Below are 23,594 nucleotides of genomic sequence, written 5' to 3' on the forward strand. Positions count from 1 at the left end.
AGAATCCCTCATTCACGGAAAACTTGTGATCAGTTTACTGGAGAAAAATGTTATCTAGTGAATAAGGGATAAATATTCTATCATGCCCTCAAAACTAAAGCTGTGCACTTTCAAAATCTGGTTTGCTCACACAAAATATCCCATTGTTTCTTGCAAATTGAATTAGTAATCCCTTGTGCATAAACTTAGCTAAATTTGCAGCTCCAGCACCAAACCTCATTAAAATATCACACATAGTGTTTTGTGTAATAAACAACATATTTTTTCCAACACTGTTTTTGTTTTAAAATGCAAACCTAAGATACATGAAGAAAATTCACTTTGTTGGTTTTTGGCACAATGAGTTTTTCTTTTTGTACATATGTACATATATGTATGCATAGACACACACTTACATATACATATATATGTGTATATATAGCATTACTACTGCAGATATGCTTGTCTTGGACCTGGTGTTATTCTGAGTATCAGAGATTATAGCTGATCCTCAGCCCCTTTGTAATATGCCCCCTTCTTCTATATAATTTACCGCAGTTTTAATAAGCTGAATACTCATCTTCAAAACAGAGTTATCAAATCAATTCTTTCACTTGGCATAAAAATGTTTGTGTGAAATTAAGTTGGTTACATTTAAACACTGTGATAAATCTCAGTGATGGCTGGGCTGTTCTGCACATGAATTTAAGTATTTCCCCTACTCTTCACATGAACCTTGGCTTTTGCAGAACATAAAAGCACTTTCACCCTCATGCCAACAACAAAAATCCAAATTACATTATCTGCCACTTTTATTGAAAGTAGGGCAAATTTGCAGAAGTAAAATTGGTTTGTCTGGCTACTGGGTGTCATCATCACTACACACACACCAGAAGCTGAAGAACATTTATTTGGCAAGAGAAAATCTGTGTTTCAAAGAATGTTGCTGGATTTTATCTTGTTAAGTCAACCCAAGAATTAATGTAATAATAAAAAAACATTGATTTCTTAAAACTGATAATCTTAGCTGCTTGTAATAATATATTCCCAGGTATTAACATGCAAATATGAATAACATAATGAATACAAGTGTGTACACAGCTGTTTATTCATCCTTTGTGTATATGGATATATAAGGCAGGAACAAAGACATTATTTTCTCATACGAAACTAAAAAAGTTTTGCTAAATTCTGAGATAAGCAGATTATATGGACACTGTTAAGGTGTGTTTTTTTGTTTTTTTAAAAAGAAGAGTTTTGAGGTACAATATCTCTGTCATAGTGAAATAAGCAAATTGTAAGATATGTTGATACTGAGGGTTGGTTGGCAAAACTGGACTAAGACTGGCAGATAGAAGAAGCAGGAAAGATACCCTAGAAATTATTGGTCTATCTGTAAAATTCAGGGTCCAAAATTCAGGGTCCAAAATTTCCCATTTTCTCCAAAATTCCAGAAACAGTTTTTAATAAAATTGCCCATGCTCTATAATACTGGCAAGTTAAGCCTCCTGCAGACCTCTCCCCTGGATGCTGTTCACTGACATAATGCAAGATATATAATTTTGAAAGGTGAATCATTACTACATCTTTCTCCCGCACCTAAAAATATAGTCTTTTCTCTGTGTACCCAAAAACATGTCTAAAAAAATCTCTGTAAATAAGGAAAAAGAGAGTACATTTTAATGCAAGGAAATCACATTTAATGTGTCTTGCTGACCAAACAGTATGGGACTCAAATGAATACATAAATTTATATTTTATAAATATTCTACACTCTGTGATAAACAGTTTTTTCACACTGAATGACCAAATATGCCACCAACTGTAAACTGATTCACAGGCAAAGCTGTACAATGTAGCCTGGTTAAGTATTTTGATCTTATTACTGCTGAATATTTAATGAATGAAACTTATGTTTAGGTAAATGGTTCCATCTGTAGTGCTAAAAACCAGAATATCTTCATGTAGAATAGACTTTGAACAGAAGTGGTTGAACAATCTGTAATCATTTCAATAGTTTTAAGATTTAAGATTCAGCTGCTCATTTAACTGGAAGTATTTCTTGTGTACAATGAGCTGCAAAGGAGAGAATAACATTTGCAAGAGCTGGAAGCCATCTCTTAATCTGCATAGTCTGATTTGCTGCTTACATTCATTTTGAAGATGTTCAGATAGTTATTTTTATAAGGGCAAATTCTCCCTGCCCCAGTGCCAATCTGAGGCAGATGACACTAGAAGGAGGATATAATCTCCTTTGTGACAGATAACTCCAGAGCTGTGCTGCAGCAACGTTGACTGCAGTGCTCACCCCTCGGCTTCCCTGCATGCACGGCAGAGGCGAATCCCCGAGGTCTTGAGGGTCAAACCAGAATTATTCCTCACATGTTTACCTTTCACCATACAGCTAAATTACATGTTTTAGCAGTGCCTGCTGCTTTCCTTAACAGTGAGTTATTTTTAGGAACACTGACAAGTCTTGGGGTAAAATTCAAACAATCAGGGAATCACGCTGTCAAATGTGGGGGAACAATGCAACATTAGCAATCCTCCCTGTCTGGAGTTTCACATTTAATTAAACAAAGAAACCTCACTTACATTCGTATTCAACCAATCTACACTAATGTAGCTTTCACAATTTGGGGTATTTTTTAAAACATGAGTTTTGATGCAAAAATAAAAACCAAACAAAAAAAGCCAGAAGGAATTTGAAGTTATTGCATGTAATATACTAGTTTAGATTGGGTATTAGATCAATTACAGGTATAAACAAAAGCCTTCAGGAGTTCTTGTATTCAATGACATAACCATCCATAGGGATTCCTACATTAAACCATCCAGTAACATATGTTCCTTGGAAGCTGTCTTGGGTACAACTCATGGTTAAGGGTATACAATTAAGCAATGAATTAATCATAAAGAGACGGTCTGGAAGCCTCTCCACTGCAAGTCACGACAGCCACTGAGACATGTCTTCTATCTTAAATTGCCTCTTGATTTTTCTGCTACATTTTCACCAACACGACTGTTCAGCTAACGAGAGCTACATTTCAATCTCACAGATATATGCTAAATAATATAATCTTATTGGGCAGGACAAAGACAGTTTGACAGAAACATTCAGACACTCCCTTAAGGAAGTTATCAACCGAAATACTTCTAATTTTACAGGCAATAAGTCTGTAAGGGCTACCTCATGTGTCTCCTATACAGTGCATCCTGTTAATCAACAGAGAGCAGTACCATTAGCTCCTGTGACCTAAAACTTACTAAAATGCAGCAACAAATATATATATATATATATATATATATATATATATATATACACATATATATATATATTTAATCTATTTTCATAATTTTTTTTTCAGAGTAGCAACTTCTGTGGTTGGCAGGGCAATGTTATGTCATGATGAATTGGAACAGAACTAGATCAGATGATTATCTTATGAACCAGATCTTTTCTCATTCACAAATTCTTCCAAATTGTGGTCCTTGTTAGAAAAGTTTAAAAGCCTCAGATCTGTGTTTAAAGCCACTTTAATAATGAAAGAAACTATCACCATCTCCTCTATCATAAAATAACATTTCAATTTTTTGGTTTCCAGCAAAATGGCTGCAAACGTGGGAGTAGTTTTATGATGCTAGAGGAAAGCATGAGTCCTTTAAAGTCCTGCCACTTTTATGCAGAGATCTGCACACACACTAGGTCGCCAAGCATTCCAGGTTTTGAGTTAAATGAATTTATTTTGGTGGTGATGCAGTAAGGAAGAGGCATATACTGAAGAAGAAATTACATTCCATAACCTCCCATAGAAATACTGCAGTCTTGCTGCTATAACAATGTAAGGCCATGTGTGGCTACAAAATGAAAAAGAACTATGTGCTTACATCCCATTTCTGATTTTTTTGCAGCTATCTGAGAAAGATTTGATATTGTTGTTGTCTAAGCACATTTAAACTTCAGCTGAAATAACTGCCAAGTGATTCATGCCTATGTAGGTGAATATACCGATTGTATCTGGAGCCCCAGTGCGCCATTTTCATTTCACTTTAAATAAAAAACAAAATGTATCTATGTCAGTCAGTGCCCTTCTGCTGTACTCAGAGGTATCAAACAGGCTACAATTATGATTGTGAAGTGATTGTGTCACATTGGAGGAAGGTTTATTGCTTTTGAGTCTGCTAGGCAGTAACACATTCTGTTTCATATTACTCTTTATATCATTGTTTGGCTGTGACTAGAATAATCAAATGCCATCAAATGCTGTCAAATTCAATTTACAGTATTTTTCACTGAAGCAGGCTTTCTGCATTATATTTCCTGTTTTCCCTTTCTATGGTTGCCATGGAATAGCAGCAGTAATCATCAGCTTTATTTACAAAACCAACAGAGTGAAGACATGTCTAGGGCTATAACATACACTTTATTTCTCTTTATGCAAGGGAGGGACTTGGGGTTTTTAAAAAAAGGCAAACAAAAGGGTATTTCAAGACAGCAGGAATTTTTAGAGACCACTAACATCTTTGAATGAATTTATATTAATTATCACTGAGGATTCCAAAAGGTAATTTGATTTCCTGTCTTCTCAGTCACACCTCTAATATAATAAAATGTCCCAAACTCTTTGTGGGAGACTAGGGTCGGCCCAGCATGTGTTTGCCACACATACTTAAGAACTGGAAAACCCAGGAACTGTAGAGCTTAATCCCTCTCAAATACATGGCTTGAGTTTTATATTCTCTGACTTCTGAAGCCATTCAAGAAGGTCGCTTCAGTGAGGTTTTAACAAAGGCTCAACAGGCACAGCAGAGATCTGTGCACTGCTAGTTTCATACTGCCTGAAACACTGCTATCTGTACAGAAAAAGCCTCACATGGGGCTTAGGAAACTCCTCATAGCAAGTGAGAATGCATCAGTCAACAACCTACACAGGGCAGATGAATACAAACACTGAGGTACATAAACAGATGAACTGTAATCACTGTCCAGATTACTTACTTAGAAACATAATTTACCTTGGAAAATTAATCTGGTTTAGGAATCTTTTTCTGCTTTTAAAAGTCTCAGAATTGGTGAATTACTCCTCTTTCCATTACAAAATTCTCAATTGTCTGTCAGAGAAGATTGAAGTTTGTACCTAGTGGTCCTGGTAAGCACAGAACAAGTATCTATCCTACAAACTTTTTCTAAGATTTTTTTGTTCCCATGAATTTTTAAAACGTACTTTCACAAGCTTTTTTGTCATTTGTAGTTCAGGAAGATGATTTTTGTTTGAGTTCCTATTCCCAACATGGCAATCAATGGATCAGCTTCTTACCTTAGCATTTGAAAGGTAATATACATATCGTTTCAAATATACTTCTACATCTTTTTTCACCTCCCAGAAAAGCAAGGAATAAAGAAAGGAACTGTTAAGTAGGACTAAGAATCTGAGGTGATAAGGGCATTTACCTGTAGATAAAGTAGTTAGTAATGATGCCATTTGGTTTCCTGGGCGGTGCCCATTTCACTTCTATGAGTGCAGGTCCAATTGCTTTAACAACAGGTGGGCTCAGTTCTCTGGGAGGTGCTTCAGCAGTTCTTGAATATGTTTGACCACCCACGCCACACCCACCTACAAAAACAGACATTTGTGTAGGGATAAGAGCTTTTTTCTCAACAAAAAATACATTAAAAGCAAATGAATGTCAAGTAAAGAAGCTGCTGGTGGAAATGGTGTCTCATTTCACTTAATTTCATTATTAAATACTCATTTAAATTACCACAACTTTACTGATGAATTACTCCTGATTTTCAGCAGTGTGAGCAAGGAGCAAATTGACTCAGAATTGTCATTTTAGAAATACTTATCTCAATAGGTTTTTGAAAATTTCCATCAAAGACAGGGAATTTCTAATTTTTGGGCTCTTCTCTCCTGTCTTTATGATCACCACTTCTTGTTGGTGAGTAGTTACAGAACTGATTCAGTTCTTTACATCCTTTTTCAAAGATCTTTAAGCTGCTTGTGAAGAGCTTTTAATAAAGTGGCACATATAATCTAAAAACATCTTTTAAACCTCCATTTGATATATTCATGATATATGGAGAAGTACACACATGGTACATGGAGAAATATTTAATGCTTCATTCAGTGCTAGGCCTTCTTTTTACTAGGTAAATATTTGACTCCAGTGTAAAAGAATTTCATCTGTTTTGCAGAGTTGCATCTACCTAGAAAATCCCTTCCAGCCACACAGATGAGTGTTTTAAATTGCCTTACCGCTCTGGCATGCTTGTATTCTTATCTCATACAGGGTGTAGGGATCCAGGCCATCAACAAAGGCAAAATGTGCGCGTCCTACCGGCTTCACCAGCAGATTGGGACTGCTCGCATTTAGTAGGATGTTGTATTCCAAAGGCACATTGACAATGAATATCCCTGTTGTGAAACAGAGAGGAACCAGTGATTATCTGAAACACTAACAACAGTGTAGGACAACTTCAAAGAGCCAATTCATCACATGCAATTTTAAACATAAGCCCCCTCTGGAGGTTTTCCCTACTGCTTCTTTTGAAAAATACAATCATTTAAATATAAACTGAAACAGACCCATCTGCAGATTGCAAGTGGAAGACAGACATTATGGTTCTTAGGTAAAAATCAAAATTAAATTCAATGCCTGTTTTGCAATTGCCACTTCTGGGAAGACCTACCTTATGACTTGGAACCAGGCAGCTTTTATGTATTTTGGAGGAGTAACAGCTAATAAGCACTGATGTTTGAATAGTCATATGATCAAACAAGAGAATTGCAACCAAAGCAAATTATGCCTTTTTAGCCCAACAGCAGTAGCTGAGTGTAGGTTCTTAGCCTGCTTCACCAGTTGAGTACAATACAATAGCTTGAGCCAAGAAACACATAATTTGAAATGATGCAAAACAAACCCTTCCATTTTTGTTAAAAAAACCTTTCATTTTTTAGTATTTGAATTCAAGAAACACATAATTTTAAATGATGTAAAAACAAACTCTTCCATTTTTGTTTAAAAAAAAAACCCTCTCATTTTTTAGTATTTGAATTCAAACATTTTCCCCATCTACTCCTATCCCCATGCTGTCAGTTCTGAATTTTCCAGTTTTCTTGAGAAGCTGAAAAACTCAGTTCCTTCAGGAGAATAAGCTAAGCTATATACCATCCCTTTAGAACAATAGGCAGATGTTCCTGGATGTTATCTTTTCTTCTCCCACATGACATTTCTAAGAGTTCTGGTTGATTGGTTGGTGGTTTTGTTTGATTTTTGGTTCCCTTGGGCAGTAACATATTTTTAGGAAATGGGCTGTAGGTTTTTTAATTTTTGTCCACCGTAAACTGGTCTGTGCAGACAGCAGCAATTTCATAAAACCAAGAGAATGACCAAGGAACAGTTTGTATTAAGTGTGTTTTCTTCATTCTGCAGTCACATTAGGAACAGCCTTAAGAAAGGACAGAGTACAGACCAGACAAGGTTCATTTCTGAGATGAGTCAAGATATATCTGATCAGTAAAATCACATTTCTCTTTCAACACAACACCTACATTAAATGTCACAGAGATGTCTTTGTGACTGCAAGAAGGACCAGATGCCTGTGAGCAGTTCTGAGACTTGTCCAGACGAGATTCTTTCCTTTTTTAACTTTGGAAAACAACTCAGCGTTTTCTCCTAATTACAATTTTGGCTTTTTTCTGATACGTTGATACTACTACCCTAAAGCTACAAAAAGCATTTTGTATCCATTGTTGTGCATCTGTTAGATGGGTTTTTTTAGCTAAGTATGAATGTGAATATGTGTAACTAAAAAACAGAAGTTTGCAAGAAATCAGAGATTTCAAGTTTAGTTCTTGTACTATGAACAATTGATGTACTTTGAAAGATCAGAATAATCTTTGAACCACCATGTTTTTACAATTCTCATAAGAAAAACAGAATATAAAAATCCCAAAGAAATAACATTCGGCTGCCTGACTAGATGCTAGACAAAGAAAATGCCATTACACTAAACAGCTGAAAAATAGCCCTGAAGTAGAGCCATGACTTCAATCTTATTCAACTGCTCAGCTTACAGGAAGAACAAAGATGTTGTTCGGAACTGTTCGAAGAGGTGAACGCAGAAGGAGATAAAAAATGCAGAAATTCCTCTGTAAAATTTTCCTTCTTCAGTGTAAAAGTTACAAGAAAAATACCAAGATGTAATCATTAGGAATGGAAGAACAGAAATACAACTTTCTAAATCAAGGACAATGGTACAGAGTAAACCTCTGAGAGGTGATCTTGAGGTAGACTGGTTTTGCCTCAAAGAAAATTATTTTTTGCCTGATATATGTAAGACAAAATGCTCCAGAAGAGTGCACTTGCCTTTGCAGTGTAAAATTTTTCCAGTAATTAAAAATATATTGTTAAAGACAAATAATAATTATTATTAGTAGTAGTGCTTCCACACTATAATTGGAGGGTCTGTAAAGTATACAACAGAATATCTGAAAGAGTTTGAAATGGTACAGAGCACACCAATAAAAAACCTTTATTTAATCTCCTAGTTAAGGTCCCCTTCTTCTCCAGTCCTGAAAACTGACCAGACATTTCAGTTAGAAAAACCCATTCCTTTAAGAGAGTGATATAATTCAGTTTTTTGCATCTCATCAGTACATTTATTCTAGGCAAAAATCACCAGAAACCTTTGAAATTGAAACTATTCAGAATGCTTGATTTCCCAAGGAAGATTAAATACAAGCAAGGACAGCTGAATCCAGCCATCAGTATGCAGCAAAGGACACTTATTTCAAAATAAATGACCTATCCAACAATGTTGGACAGTGTTCAGTCCATATCAGAAATTATTAAAAAAACACCACCTCACACCTGAAATACAAAATCTTAAAATTCTGCTAAATTTTCATTATATTAGGAATGATACTAATAGTAAATATGCTCAGGAGAAAAAAATACTCTCTAGAAGTGAAAATAAAATTTTTTAAAAAATCACATAAGCATCCTGAAAAATTCCAATGTCCAATGGAATCCTTCTACGCTTTGATCAAATTCATTGACTATGAAGATCAAAGGATCACTTACTAATCTGAAAAATTGTAATATATATTCTTACAACACACAATCTTGTAAAAAACCCCTTTCGCTCAGAACAGCCTTCAGCATCTGCAGCCAGTCTGAAACCACTACCTTGTGTGCTCTGATGACTGAAGGAAATGAAATGGGCATATTTGTTGAAGTCATCTGGGAAACCACACGACTTGGTTAGTTCCAGAGTTCATAAATTTATGTCAGAATAAAAGGAACCGTAAAAGCACAAGTGAACCAATTTACCCTAAATGCAAATGGCAGTTTTGTTATTTGGTGTCAAAGTTACCATGAGCACAATGACAACCTGCCATAACACATTTTCATGTTCACTAAAGAACAAGGATTTAGTTGGTTAATATTCCCAGCAATACTCTTTTTCATAATTTACAACAACTAGATGCTGATAGGTTATTTAACATTTATGAAGTTAAGATGTAATCAGAAAAACCCTGATTATCTTTACAAATAAAAAAGTTAAATTATTCCACTTTTTTTTCTCTGTGACTTCATTTCACAGCAGGTGCATATTTTGCAATGGGACAAATCAATCAAATGAAACCCTGGGTTTTTCTGGGCATATTTGGATAACATTTAATGGACAATTCTGTGCAAAACACTGCAAATTAGGTTTGATGGCTCTGTGTACTTCAAAACTAGGCTAGGTCAAAAAAAGAATTTGCAGGATGCTTAAAATTTGTAAAAAGGCACAGACTTACAGACTGGTCACCCAGAATCTGTTTGGAGTTAATTGCTGAAAATTTCTTTACTATGATGTGAAATCAGATCACAACTAAAGCAAAATAGCTAAAACTTTTTCACTTATAGGAAACAAATACTGAAACAGGAACATTATCTCTTTTAAAGTTATATTGTAATATTTAAATTCACCAAACAAAACTGTCTATTTGGCTTCCTATTAGAAGAGATTAACTATTTACATTACGCTTCAAATATCCAGATGTCTCAGTCTGGTTACATCAAGTGTTCCCACCAAGACTCTGAAAACAGTAACAGCTGGAGATGCTGACTGTTTGCAAGATGCAAATCTTCGGATATTGAACTTCAAAATCTTATCCTACAGAGAGGTGGAGCAAAGAATAATTTACTCAAAAAAAACCAAAAATGAGAGCATGTGACATTGGCTTATCAAAAGTTCAATTTACTAGTCCACAAGAAACCAGGTTAGTTGGGAAAGCTGTGACAAATACATGGTATTCAAATGCCATGTTTGATCCCAAGAAGAATAAAGTAAGAATCCAGATTTCACACAACTGTCATTCTAACTGATAAGCAAACCTAGAGGTAGATAAAGTGTTATAACATGATGAAGAAGAAAATATTTTAACCCAGATGATCTTTAACATATGAAGCAGGTATCCGAGGAGCAGAGGACAGGATCCTATTTTGAGCACATTCGGCTTTCAAGTCACCACCAGCAGCAACTGAAGACACCCAGAAGAATGAGGTCCCCAGTGAGGACCAGTGGGACTGTCAATGAGCTGGAATGCAGGATGGGTACCTGCCTACCTATCAATAACACTTATGGATATACCTTGGGGAAATTATGCGGTGGAGTTTTTTTTTCCCACTCGGCTCTTCTGCTCTATCCATGGCACTAATAATTGTTCCATAATAATTCTAACATATCCTTCCTTAGCATATTAGTGAAATGTACCATACCTCTGTGCACTGAGGCAATACCACATAAGAGAATGGAATACCTATTGAGAAAATAAAGCCCTATTTTCCACAGTGAGTGAGATGTGTCAAGTATTTTTTTCTGAATCCATCACTTTAACCACTACTGGGCCACCTTGCTCTTTAGCTAAGTCAGGAGTTTTGAAATGCTACATATCTATAAAAGTCACAAGACTTAGATATATTACAGATGCTGAAACACTATAATTAAACCATCCAAAAGGAAGGTCTGTGTAATACGATGTGTCCATAATTAATCCTGAGGGTGATTATTTGATCGAAATTTATTACAGCAGATAAGACAGAATGCCAAAGCAGCCCTGCTATCCACAGACAGGAAGACACTATGAACAAGTACATTCTCATCAAAACTTTGTTAATCAAAAGCACTTTTTTGACATCGAGTCTACACCAGTGAAAAGAACAGTTTTGTCCAAAAGTGACTGCCAATCCTTATAAATAAAGATGCATTCTAGGTTTACAAGGAAAACCTATATTGCTTCAATGCAGTCTATTGTGAGACAAGGATTTATGCACAGAAAGGCAATAGATCAGAAAAAGAAAAATAGTTACTCTACGTACGTGAACATAAATAAGGATAGGAAGCAGTAGACACTTTATGCTAATTATACCAACCTGAGGATGTATGTGACCCCAAACACCTGTATGACAGGACATGTTAATGGGATCTATGCTATTCCAGAAGATCAGAACTTCCAGAAAAAACCTCCACCTGCATCCTCTGTAGTCTTACTCTTAAGGAAAAATAAACAACTCTAGAAGCACAAAGGACCCCAGAGGGAGCACAAAGCAAGATAATGAAGGGTCAACAATTAATTTCCTAGCTTCTGCATAGAACTGTGCTTCTCCCCACAGGTTTTAGCAGCATTAATAGCATTGTAGCTTTCAGTAACATTTCTCTGCTGTTAGTACTCCCCATTTTTATAAGATCAGCTAGTGGTCCTGAAGTGCTATAATAAAAGGAACAGCAAGATTTGCTTTCCTGTCTTTTCCTTAAGTAGGAAGAAAATGAACTCTGTTCTAGCTGAAACCAGGACAATACCCAACAGAACCATAGTATGCAGAAGCACTTCTTCATATTTAAAAACCTAAATAATTAGCCCCACAACTAGAAGGCAAAGAAGTTATCAGACATCCACAGAAGTGAGATAAGTGTTCAAGGTGCATCCCAATATCTGGAAAGAAGGACATGTTCCTTTCCCGTCTAAGGAGAATGATTTCTACAGATGTGTGAATACATGAACCCTGAATCTTCTGCCGATCCATGATGTCCAGCCTCCTCCTTATCCCTCTGATTGTGTGGTTTCAGTAACAGACAGACCCTTGTACGCATTATCTTAATTGCAACATAATGAAATATACTACACAGAGCCTGGTTCTCCTTGCAGGCTTGTAACATACTGTGAGTAACAGAAATTTAAGCAGCTGAAAAAGGTCTAGAACAAGGACAAGCTTTTCTGGGAAACACCCCACTCTTCACAGCCTATGCTATTCCAATACATTCTTATGTTTTAAATCTATTTATTATGTTGCTGAATATTTTGTACCTTAAATTATATTTATTACCAAAACTATAATACAGCATGAGTCACTTTCCAATAAAACCAACTGTAGATTATCTGCCATTTGAATTCACCTGCCTTCTGCAGGGTTCTAAATCCTTTCAGGCAGTAGGGGGAAAAGTTTAATTTAAGATTTTAATCTTTTTCATATATTATAGCATTTCTATAATGGATTTTGTGCTCCTGAAAACTAAAAGATTGACAGCTCAGGGTATTATAGATTTATTAGTCATTGCTTAAATGGGTAGGGTGAGCACTGCTAAGCACTGCCACAATACTTGCAATCTCAGTCTTGATGGCAGAATACTTTTTCTAGGTGACTTTAATGCCAATTTAATGCTAAGCAAGGATAGAACATCTTAAATAATTAAGAACAAGAAATATTGAAAACTATCATTAATTCATTGATAAAACACATATGGTTATTATTGCAATATCAAACATCAGAAGTTTCTAAAAAAACTGATGACATTTTAACTGAAAAAACCCAGTATCTACAAACTAGATGACATCTTTTTGGAAATGAACTACACTAGCTAAAAGATTGGTCATTACAAGGCTCTCATTTTCCCACAATAAATACAGCACATAATTTTTATAACATCAGTAAAGTGCTCCAATCACTTAAGCTATGATCTATATTGATGAAACATCGCATAGTTTCTCTTACAGAAACATTCTATAATTGAATTATTCCTTGTTAGCCCAGCTTTATAGCAGGTGAAGGCCACCTGATCATGTTCAGGGGAAACTAGAAGAAAAATACTTCTGCCCTTGCTGATCCACTATACTGCAAGGTAACATATCCACAATACACTAAGGTGCATGGGCAAGTAAAATTTAGTCAGGTCAAAGCTAGTGCAGGATCTCTGTCACACAACCTAAAAGGTTGTCAGGTTTCCCTGATGACAACTCAGGTTAGTATGAACAGAAGAGAAAACTGATACTTTTTTTGGTTTTTTTCATAAATATTTTCACTAATTGTTCATAACACCAAAACATGCAGGGTTTTGCTCAGCTAAACTTCACAATACCGATGTCAAGTATCTAGATCAATATTATTAAAATAATATGTCTCTAGGACACAACAGCTCTAGATACTAGGTAATTAAATCACTGAAACGAAATATGAAGAATAAAAATATCAGAATGATTCAGCTGCCTTCCCATATATACTAATTTTTCAATCCTTTCATTTTGCTACAAAGTACTACATAGAAATACATTTTTACCTGGCACATCCCAAGCTAGAAAAATAGAATATGCATCAATTATTGTGACATTATATGGAACATGAATTTTCTCTGGTGTTCCTGCTGGTGTTTGTATAACATATTTATCACTAGTGTTGCTGCCGCCCCAAGTGCTGGCTTCCAGCTGGTAAACATATCTGCACAAACACAAAAAGATCAGTGGACACTGCAGTTAGAAGCTTTAGGCATATCAGTAACAGAACATTTCCATTTTCACCAATTTAAAGTGAATACAATGAATATTACAAATACTGCATTAGTGAAGATTTTCAGAATTAAGTTTTCTTAATGTGAGAAAAACAACTTAGAATAATAATTACCATAGAACCTAAGATACCAAAACTCTAATACTAAAATTCAAAATAGCTTAAATAAGCAAGAGAAGTATTGACTCAAAAAGTATCAAAACTAATTTCAGAATTACTTCCATAAAAATATCAGCAGTCACTTTTGAGCCTGTATGTTCAGGAACATTATATACCACGTGCAGTGCTGTTTGTCATATAAAATCTAAAACCTGACATTTTTCAGAGTATATTCCATGATGGAAAAATACCTATCATTGAGCTACCAACAAACCATCCTAAAAAAAAACAAAAGCTTTGCTTCTTAGAGTGAGAACAGCCTATTCTCAAAAACAAGCCAAAAATTAAGTCCTTTGATTAATGTCTTTCTAACATTCGAAAGACTAGTAAAAGTGTTCCACCAATTTTCTGTAATAAAGTAATATTTTAAGAAAGTTTTCTTTAATTCACAGTAAGTTATAGTTTGTACATTTCACTAACAAAAGTACCTATGTTTTTCAAGGTCTTTCACCTGTTACCAGAGCTCTTTAACATGCCTTACCTACTGTTAGGCTGCAGGTTAACATCTGTGAAATTCAGGTCTGCACTGCCACCCAGGAAAATCTGTTCTCCATCACGGAATAATCGATAATGAGTAATGAGTCCATTGGGTTCCTCTGGTTCACTCCAATACATTTCCACTTCTGTTGAGCTGACTATGATATGATGAGGTTTTGGCCATACCCCTATTAAAATCAAAAGGACACTATTTTAATTTTATGACAGAAACTCAAAGGTGTTTTTTTTCTTTTCCCATACTTGTACTGCTGTTTTCAGCAATGTAATGAAAACATAAAATGTTGCCAGGGAAAATGACAGAATTTAACACACTTTCTGTATTTATCCTATAACAAATGCAACCAATTAGACACGGCAAAGATTAATGGAGAATGAGGCCAAAGGCTGCTGCCTTTATATGCCTAGTAGTCTCTGCATATTCATTTGTGCTTTAAAAATATTCATCTTCCAATTCTAACTTTATTAATGAAGCTAATGAACTTAGAGATGAATTTGGGGAAATTTTCACAAAAAGAAAGTAGAAATGCAGTGCCAGGCTGTAAAGAGAATGTGGCAAGATACAAAAACTCCAAGAGAGAAAGATTCTCTTGTGTAAATTTCTACATGATAGCTTGATGGATGACAGTGGAGTTGTGCACCTTGTTAATCCGTCAAAAAATACAAGCCTGTATGACCATCTCTTTGCACTTCTGTAAGAATGACTTTCTCCCTTACCATGAGGAGCAGCTTGTAAAGTTTGACCTGAAAGCGGTTGGCTGGAAGCACACCCAGCAGATGTGCATGCAATAAGCACAAAGCTGTAATTAGTGTATGGCTGCAGACCTAAAAAGAGCAAACAGAGTTTAGGCTGTGATGTTGACATCAATCATTCCAAGAATTATATCTCTGCATAGAAAATTACTGGATTTAAAGTTAACTTACAGCGTTTTTGGCAAACATAATGTATGAACTATTCTTATATTACACCTGAACAATACTGAAATGGTGAATTCTCACTAATTTAGACATACACATATCCTCTACTGATTTAAAAGACCAAACAAAACAATTCAGATAATGTCTGTCTATGCTGCAATGGATCTATGGAGATCCCTGGCAATGCAGAAAAACACCTGGAAGTGTGATTGCTTAGAGTTTTGGACTTGAAAACCTGAATAGTCTTTAATGTTTTGTATATAACTGTATTACTAATACAGTTGTGATAATAAAATACTCATTTGTAGATGAAGCCTTTTACCACATTGCAAATAAGTCCAAGGATACTCCTGCGACCTTCCCAATTTCTATTTTTTTTATTTTCCCTCTCTTTTCCCCCTATTTGATACAAGACTTTACAATGAATGCTACACAGCAATTAGAAGCTGAACTGACAACTAAGCCCTCATTACAAAATATTAATTTTAGTTACTTGTAATTTTTTAAAAACTTTTATTCAACTCAGACCTTTTATGCTGTACATCCTTGAATGAGATGAGAAGAGAATATATTGCTTTGCCTTTTTCTTGGAAATTTTCAAACATACTTGTGCTGTGTGTCCATGACTTCAGATTTCACATCAAGTTGCCTGTGGCTTAAGAATGTGACTTTAGGGATCCTCATAAAATTGCACTCACAATTGGGGTAAGATCCTGAGCTTTTAGAATAGCCAATTCTGTGCACCCATTAAAAGCTTCTTGCAGTTAAATTGTTAAAGATGCAGAGCGCTGTGAGATAACCTTAGAGCTCAGCTTGAACTGCTGATCAGCCTTCCTCTCACAGCACCCTCCAGCTCACAACACACCACCTTTGCTAAACTATTATTTTGGATCTTTCTCAAAATTGATCTTTAAGGTGTCATCAGGCACAAACACTGAAAACCCCTTTCTCACATTTTCAAGGACCTCCTTGTTAACGCCTCACAATACATTAAAGGTTCCTGTTCGTGAATGTAAAGGATACAAAAAGTTCAACAAGTAGCAAATCATACACAAAATCTCTTTGAACATATTAAAATTGCAAAACTAAACACTCAAAACCGAGGAAATCCCAGTGCCAGGACATTGTACAATACAAACTGATCCTCTTTTGTTCACAGGCTTTGTGGCACAGTCCTTTCTAAAACTGCCTCCAATATGTGGTCTCCAGCCTGATTAATTGTAATTTGAGACTTTTTCTTCTAGCATCCACCCTAGAGCATACAGATGCTTTTCTAACACCATAGAATGCTTGCTGAGCATTCCAAATGTCTTAAAACATTACTAAAACAAAAAATCCCCCCCAACCATCTCCATAAAAAACTCACATGAAATCAAAAAAATAAAAGAGAAAAATTTCTTTCTCAGAATCAGGATACTGACTCAAAGAGACTGAGAGAACCAAAAATCTCCTTGGAGCTGTGCAGGAAGCCATTTGGGATTCCTGGGACCTGGCTGTCAGACTACCTGGAGTTGAGCAAAACTTATATATCCAAGCACAACTGGTGCCTTCAGCAGCAGCTCTGAGAGCTCAGGAGATTCAGACAAGGTAAAGAAAATGAAGAAGAGGTTGTTGTGACAAACTGTGAAAGACTGAGATGTGCCTTCCTCAGTACCACAGCTTGAACAAATATGAAAGCCCTGGATGGCAGGCTTTGCCTTTGGCAGTCCATGCCCCCAGCCTCGCAGCGATCCATGGTTGGTCCCTCTGGGCTGGCACTGTCCCAACTGCCTCTCTTCCTGTGCTCCATGTTCCCAATGTTCCTGTCTCCTTGAAAGGGAATGTAGCTCTGGGCAGAAGCAGAATTAGGCCCATCTACACTGAGACTCCCAGAAGGAATCAATCCACTAAACACAGCTAAAGCTGAGGCAGCAGTTCTCCATAAGGGAGTTCATTTTATTCCTTCCTGGAAGAGGCACAGATTGTGGACTGAACGAGGCAGTAACCCACGAACAAATGACTGTACTGCTGTGTAATGTAGATTGTTTGTGTGGAAGAGGCTGAATTAAGATTATATAGGTTAATTCATAGGTATTATACAGGTCAATTTTTAAGGATGCAGCTTTGTGGTCTTAACAGTGTACTTTTGATGTAGCTCCAGTGTCTAAATGGAATTATTTAAAGAACAATACAACTATGTGGCAACAAAAAAGCCTCTGCAGGACCTTTGTTTATAAACAAATCCTTCCTTACATCAAGTACCAAGCTATTTTAATTAAAATATATTACAAACAAATAGAGTGAAAGAAGAATCAGCAACTACGTAGGAAGGTAAAATACTGAATGGAAGACATGCAGGCTGCTTAACAAATTGAACAAGATGTGAAGGAGAGAAAATAAAGAGATGACTCAGAGGGACAGCCCTTGCTGTAACCTAATCATGAACTGGAAGAGAAGAAAAATCATCTGAACACTGTGCATAAAAGTAAGGAGGGAGAAAATGACAGTTGCAGACTGGAGAGAGGCAGAGGCATGGAGGAAAGCCAAGTATTTAACATTTCAGGATAGAAAAGATTACTGTGGCAACAAATTACTTGAATTCCCCTAAAGGGAGTCATGTTCACTTTTAAAGGAAACATGCATAATAAAGCAATACTCATTTACAACTACACTTAAAAGAGAAAAATGAGCATTAAAAAAGAGCACATGGTTTCACTAAATTTATTGGTGAAATTCTGATAGCTTTAATTCTAGCCATATATGGAGCAGTCACAGCAGATTTTTATCTAGATTATTAAAGCTTTGCGTTAGACACCTTGTCTTATGCATGCTTTGGAAAGCTCTGTGCAAATCTATGTATGTGATTGATAATAAAAATAACAAGTAAAATAATATTGAAATATAAGCAGCATTTTGCTTTTCTAATGTCTCTACATGATTGTTCACCAGATGATATTTCTCCCCTCCTCTTCTTTTTTGGTTTATTATTGTGGGAAATTTTTAAAATTTTTTATTGGTCAATTTAAGGAGTCTATTATATTGTTGCAGTATTTGTCATTTGCCAAAAGGCTGTGGAACAATGGGGTTTTTTTTAAGAATGCATTGTTCTATTAGCTAAATCAATTCCTTCTGATACTGTTTGTCTCCATTTGTGCGTATGGCTCCAGCAAGGTCAGTAATTAGCTCCCAGGATAACATTCCTGGGCCCTGCCGTGGGAATTTTACTCAGGAGGATGTCAGATTGCTGACCACAGCCTCCCAAAACCCCTTCACCCCCACGAGTTTCCTTCAGATAAATATTATTAATGATTCAGTGCTGCATGTGGAGATAGACCTGACCAGTGAGAACACTTTGGTATCTCTTCAGATTTCATTGCCCTGAAATGGAGAATATGTTCAGATGAAAGAATTTCACACTATTCAGCCATAAAGTATTCATACTATTGCTTCTTGTACTTAAATAAATATTCATTATCTTCCTTGGTTTTGACCTAAAAATGATTGATCCTACAAACTGTTGATAAAGCCTCTTACTTGGGATATTAACTTTGGTGTATTAAAAGGGGGGAGTTGAGAAGAACCTTTTCTATAAACCCACCTGCTGCTGCTGAAGAGGGCACTCTTGGCCTTCTTTTACAATTCCCCTAATTATTTTCCCCAGTCTTACCCTCTGCCTGGCTCCACTGCAAAGCATTAGCAGGCCCATTTGTAAAGTAGTAGTAACACAAAGTGAAACAATGCCATAACTGTCATCCAAATTGTTCTGTACAGGGTACTGGAAGTGTTCAGTAATAAATGATATAAAAAGGTCTTTTATTGACAAGCTGCCATGTGCTGTTTGCATTAGAGAATATGAGAAGATGATGGCTGCTGCCCCTAGGTCCCAGTGGCATTCAACTCAGTGAGATAGCAGAAAATGCTTCAGTTTGCTTAAAGCATTGATAACACCTCTAAATAATTAACTGAGGACTTCCTGTCTTCAATTACTTAATGCTTTTTTTAACATCTTGAGAGGATTATAAGCAATTTATGGATTTCACATGATGAGCACATTCACCACTATTCCCACAAAGCATTTGTGGGATCATGTTTCCAAAGCTTTGATGTAATTAAAAATAAGCAGCAAGACAATGGTGCCATGGCAAGGTGCTCGCCTTCATGTCTGCCATTTGCGAGACCCGAGATTCAAAGTCTCCTCAAATACAAATACTAATGCTACAGCTTCATTAATGTTCAACTGTTGCTCAGGGAAAAGCAGGTAGTTTTGGAGAGAAAAAAAAGAAAAAAAAAGAAAAAAAAAAAGAAAAAACCAGGATAATGGGAAAATCGAAACATACATCCACAGGGAGTAAGACAAACAGTTCAAACATTTGACGTTATATAGGAAGTGAATTTGATTCTTTTATCGTATTCTTTTAATTTAGACAGCAATAATTACCCACATTGCTAAATCACTTTCATGAATTCCACATTATTACCCAAGGAAGCTCCTGCAGAAAACAGCAAATAATTTGATTATGACTGTCGGGAGGAATGATCACTTATTTCATTCCTGGCTTAACATGGCCATACTGGACAGTGGTTTAACAGAACAGGCACACAAAAGAAAAAAAGATCCTTGTTTCTCAGGAATTAATTTCATTTCCTCTCACTTCCAACTGCTAAGTATTTTTGGCATTAAAATGGAGATACATCTGCCTTGGAGGAGCATGAGAAATATTTTTCAATGGACTCAATAAATCACTCCTTGTTGGAATGTTCCTTCTTCGCAGTGTAAACTTACAACAGCAATTCTAAAACACGTACCACCAACTCTGGCTAATATCTCATGTCCAGAAGCACTGAATATGGAGATAGGAGTAATACACTATTGATGAATATCACACTTGAGCATGATATTGTCAAAGAGGAACAGCAATCTTGCTCTTCTGTGAGTGACTACAGCAGAGACAACTCTTTTAAAGAAACTAAAGGATCCATCCTGATTCAGGGACTCATGCTTTGAGGGGTGTTTGAGAGTGCCATCTATGCTCTAGAGGATTTATGTGCCCTAAGTCAAATTCTGCTCTTTGGCTGGCTGTCATATGGTGTGTACAACATAGGAATCTTGAAATTTCCTACTTGTGGGGCAGAAAACCTAGGGAAAAATTAATGCATTTGTGAGATATAAAAATTTAATGAGCAACCTGAGGTCAAAGAATGAAAAAAATATATATCCCATAATGCTTATGTTCCTGCTCTGTGTTCAACAGAAGCATTTCTAAGAGGAATTTTGGCTCAGTGTAACATTCAAAAATAAGTAAAAATTGAATATGTAAAAATAATACACTTGAGGTCTGAGCTAACTTTCCCCCAGAATCCCTGGGATAAAGCTTCTTTCATTGAGTATTTAGAAAATGGCTATAAGCAATATATAATATTATAAACAGAATTTGGGATCTTCCCTGTTCTGTCTTCCTTTCCTTTTTATTATCTCAGACCTAAAGTACTGGATCCTTCTTGATGCTACACTGCTACACATTCACAACAGCATTACTGCACATCAGTGATGTTAAAAGAGAGACTTGAATCTGTATGAAGGGGTGGCTGGCCTACACAGAATATCTAAGTCCTTCAGCACACTACAAAGCATGCATCTTCAGTCGAGCTGGATAGATTTATTTTAAAATTTTGAAATTAAATCTATTAATATTTTAACAAACAGCAGCTAGAAATGAAAGAGATTGGAAAAAAATAAAATTAAGATATGTAAAGTCATGATAAAGCATTACAAAGTGCGAACAGTGCTGGGGATTTCAAAGTTACTGACAAGTGGCATTTTTAATATATTAATACTGTCTTATATCTTAAGGACAGAACATTAGCCTGTCAAAGAGCTTTGCCTCCTTACCTGACACTGTGTGCTGCATTCTGCCTGCAGCATCAATGTATATAAGTCCTCTCCCCACTTGACTGATCTGGTACTCCCTGATGATCCCATTTGGTTTCTTGGGTGCATCCCAGCTTAAATGTAACGCTGTGGAGTTCAGAGCTCTGACTTCTGGTGGCTGAACGCTCTCGGGAACTCCTTGGACAGTGACTGCAACTACCTGAAGACATATGAATTAAAGAGCAATTTAATGTAATAGTACACTAGATACCATGATCAATGAGAATGTCACTTTTGTTTTAAAATGTTGTTTGGGCTGGCATATCATTACCAGGGGGCTGGAGAAGTAGTTACTTTTTTCCTCCTTTTTCACAATGAAATCTGACCTTGAATACAGTACATAAGTCTGTGTCTCCAATTTATCACAACAGGTTCACCACGTTTTAGCTGCAGTATATGGCACAGGGTGAAACAACAAAAACTGTATTGCTTGAAAACTCTTGATAACTCTCTTCCATATGGTTTGTCAGTGTCTCTGCATTTTAACTGCCTGATTTCAAATATTTTAAGCACCAGTAAACATGGGGCTAAGCCTCCATATATCCCATGCAATCTGAACTCTGTTGTAGTTATCTGCAACTCCATAAGGAATCCAAAGATTTTGAAAGATAAGTTTGCACTTGTTAAGTTCTTTCTTAAAAAAAAAAAAAAGGAAAAAGGTAATTTTCTGTTGACACATCGCCACCATCAGCTACAGAAAAGGCATTTCCAAATTACACTGGTTTAATAAGTGAGTCAGACCGTTTTCTCTTTGAGAATCACTTTTCTTTTTCTGTTATTACCACCATAAAGTATTTATATTATGCTGTAAATATAAAATGTGCCCTCTATAATATATTGTCTTAGTGCATTTGGTGGAATCAGTCCCCCCTTGCAGACTTCAGTGTTTGCAACAGTAAACTCCTTAATTACAGGCAAGTGAAATAGGCAGGATTTATTATCAGGTCAGTGGTTGCAGCAACTGTGCCTACACAGTTTCCAGACCACAGCTCTGTGTGCAGGCAGAGGACTATCCACCTATGTTCATCCTTCTTTTTATTTTAGACTTCTGGCTGAGATTTGCATGAATAAGAAAAACATTTAAACATCTGCAAATAAAAAAGAAGTAAATCCCACAGATATAATAATTACAAAACATAGTCATTACTCACCACCTCTGCTCCACAGACCTTACCCTTGTAGTCCTAGAAATTCATTTTCAAAGAGGCATGAATAATATTGTGAAAAAGAGGTCACTTAAGAAATCATTTTTGCAAATGATGAATAAGGGAGGTGCTTTGCTGAATAAAAACCAGAGCTGCTTAAACAGTAACATTGGTGATTCAAAGTGATACGCAAGGAAATGAAATTCAGAAAGGGAGGTAAGAGATCCTGTTTGCTTAAAACTGAAGCTGAGGCAGGTTGCACACAAAGGGACGGTAAAGCCTGAAGCGGGTGCAGCTATAGAAAGCCAGCAATGAGTAATATAGTGAAAGGAAGCTTTTCCACTGGAGTGGAAGAGAAAGAAGTTTGTTGGAAAATTTGCTAAGCTATAACTAAAGCAAATATCTAAGAAATAGCAAGGAAGAAGAGGCTATAGACCTCCTAGTGAGAAGCAAAAATTTGATTTCCAGATTTAGAGAAGGCGCATTTTAATATTCTTTACCCTATTCCACCATGTACAGCTTTCTCTTTAACAAACATCAGTTCTTACAGGGCAATTTCAGCTTTGCCAAGACTGTGACACTGCTTTCTTCTTCCATTTGCTTGTATCAGCCTGGGGTTCCAAATATTCACTTGTCAGTAGCTGAATCCAAATCAGATTATTGATGTTTTTTTCACTTACTCAATAATCAGCATGTCTTCAAATTACACATTACCGAAAGCATTTCAATGTTGCCACACTGGCTGATAAAATCCTGGCACCAGTTTCCATGAAGCCCATGTCACTAACCTTGCTGCTGTCTGTGCAACCAGCAACAGTGCAGGCTCGCAGCTGGTAGGAATATTCTTGGTATGGCTGGACACCACTGGTGTCTGTGAAGCTCATTTCTGTTCCTCTAAAATGCTCGATTCCATTTCGGAGGATGATGTAGTGAATAATAAGACCTATTGCAGAAAGAAATTTTTCCCTTTCGTTAGCTGAGGGATCCTATGTCATGGGATAATAACCTACTCTGCATACAGAAAACATTCAATGAAATATCTACATGGCCAGAGTAGCAGATAATAATTCTGATTAAATGCTGAATGTCAATTATCAGCTACTTTCCTCAGCATATGCCTCAGCATCTGAGTAGACGCCTGAGTCTCATGCATC

General features: G+C 36.2%; 1 protein-coding gene across 2 annotated transcripts in view; it reads right to left on the reverse strand.

The window, feature by feature from the left end:
- The window catches only part of USH2A (usherin), a 374,988-nt gene that overhangs the window by 57,141 nt on the left and 294,253 nt on the right, over positions 1–23,594 (reverse strand). For both annotated transcript variants that reach the window (XM_038134130.1, XM_038134129.1), the window contains exons 54-60: positions 23,229–23,383; positions 21,257–21,455; positions 15,187–15,294; positions 14,456–14,639; positions 13,589–13,746; positions 6,240–6,398; positions 5,432–5,594 (exon numbers count right to left, since the gene is read on the reverse strand). In XM_038134130.1, coding sequence (XP_037990058.1) covers positions 5,432–5,594; positions 6,240–6,398; positions 13,589–13,746; positions 14,456–14,639; positions 15,187–15,294; positions 21,257–21,455; positions 23,229–23,383 — 1,126 coding nt within the window. The remainder of the gene's footprint in view (positions 1–5,431; positions 5,595–6,239; positions 6,399–13,588; positions 13,747–14,455; positions 14,640–15,186; positions 15,295–21,256; positions 21,456–23,228; positions 23,384–23,594) is intronic.

The sequence above is a fragment of the Motacilla alba genome, chromosome 3 (assembly GCF_015832195.1).
Source record: "Motacilla alba alba isolate MOTALB_02 chromosome 3, Motacilla_alba_V1.0_pri, whole genome shotgun sequence".
Lineage (NCBI taxonomy): Eukaryota > Metazoa > Chordata > Aves > Passeriformes > Motacillidae > Motacilla > Motacilla alba.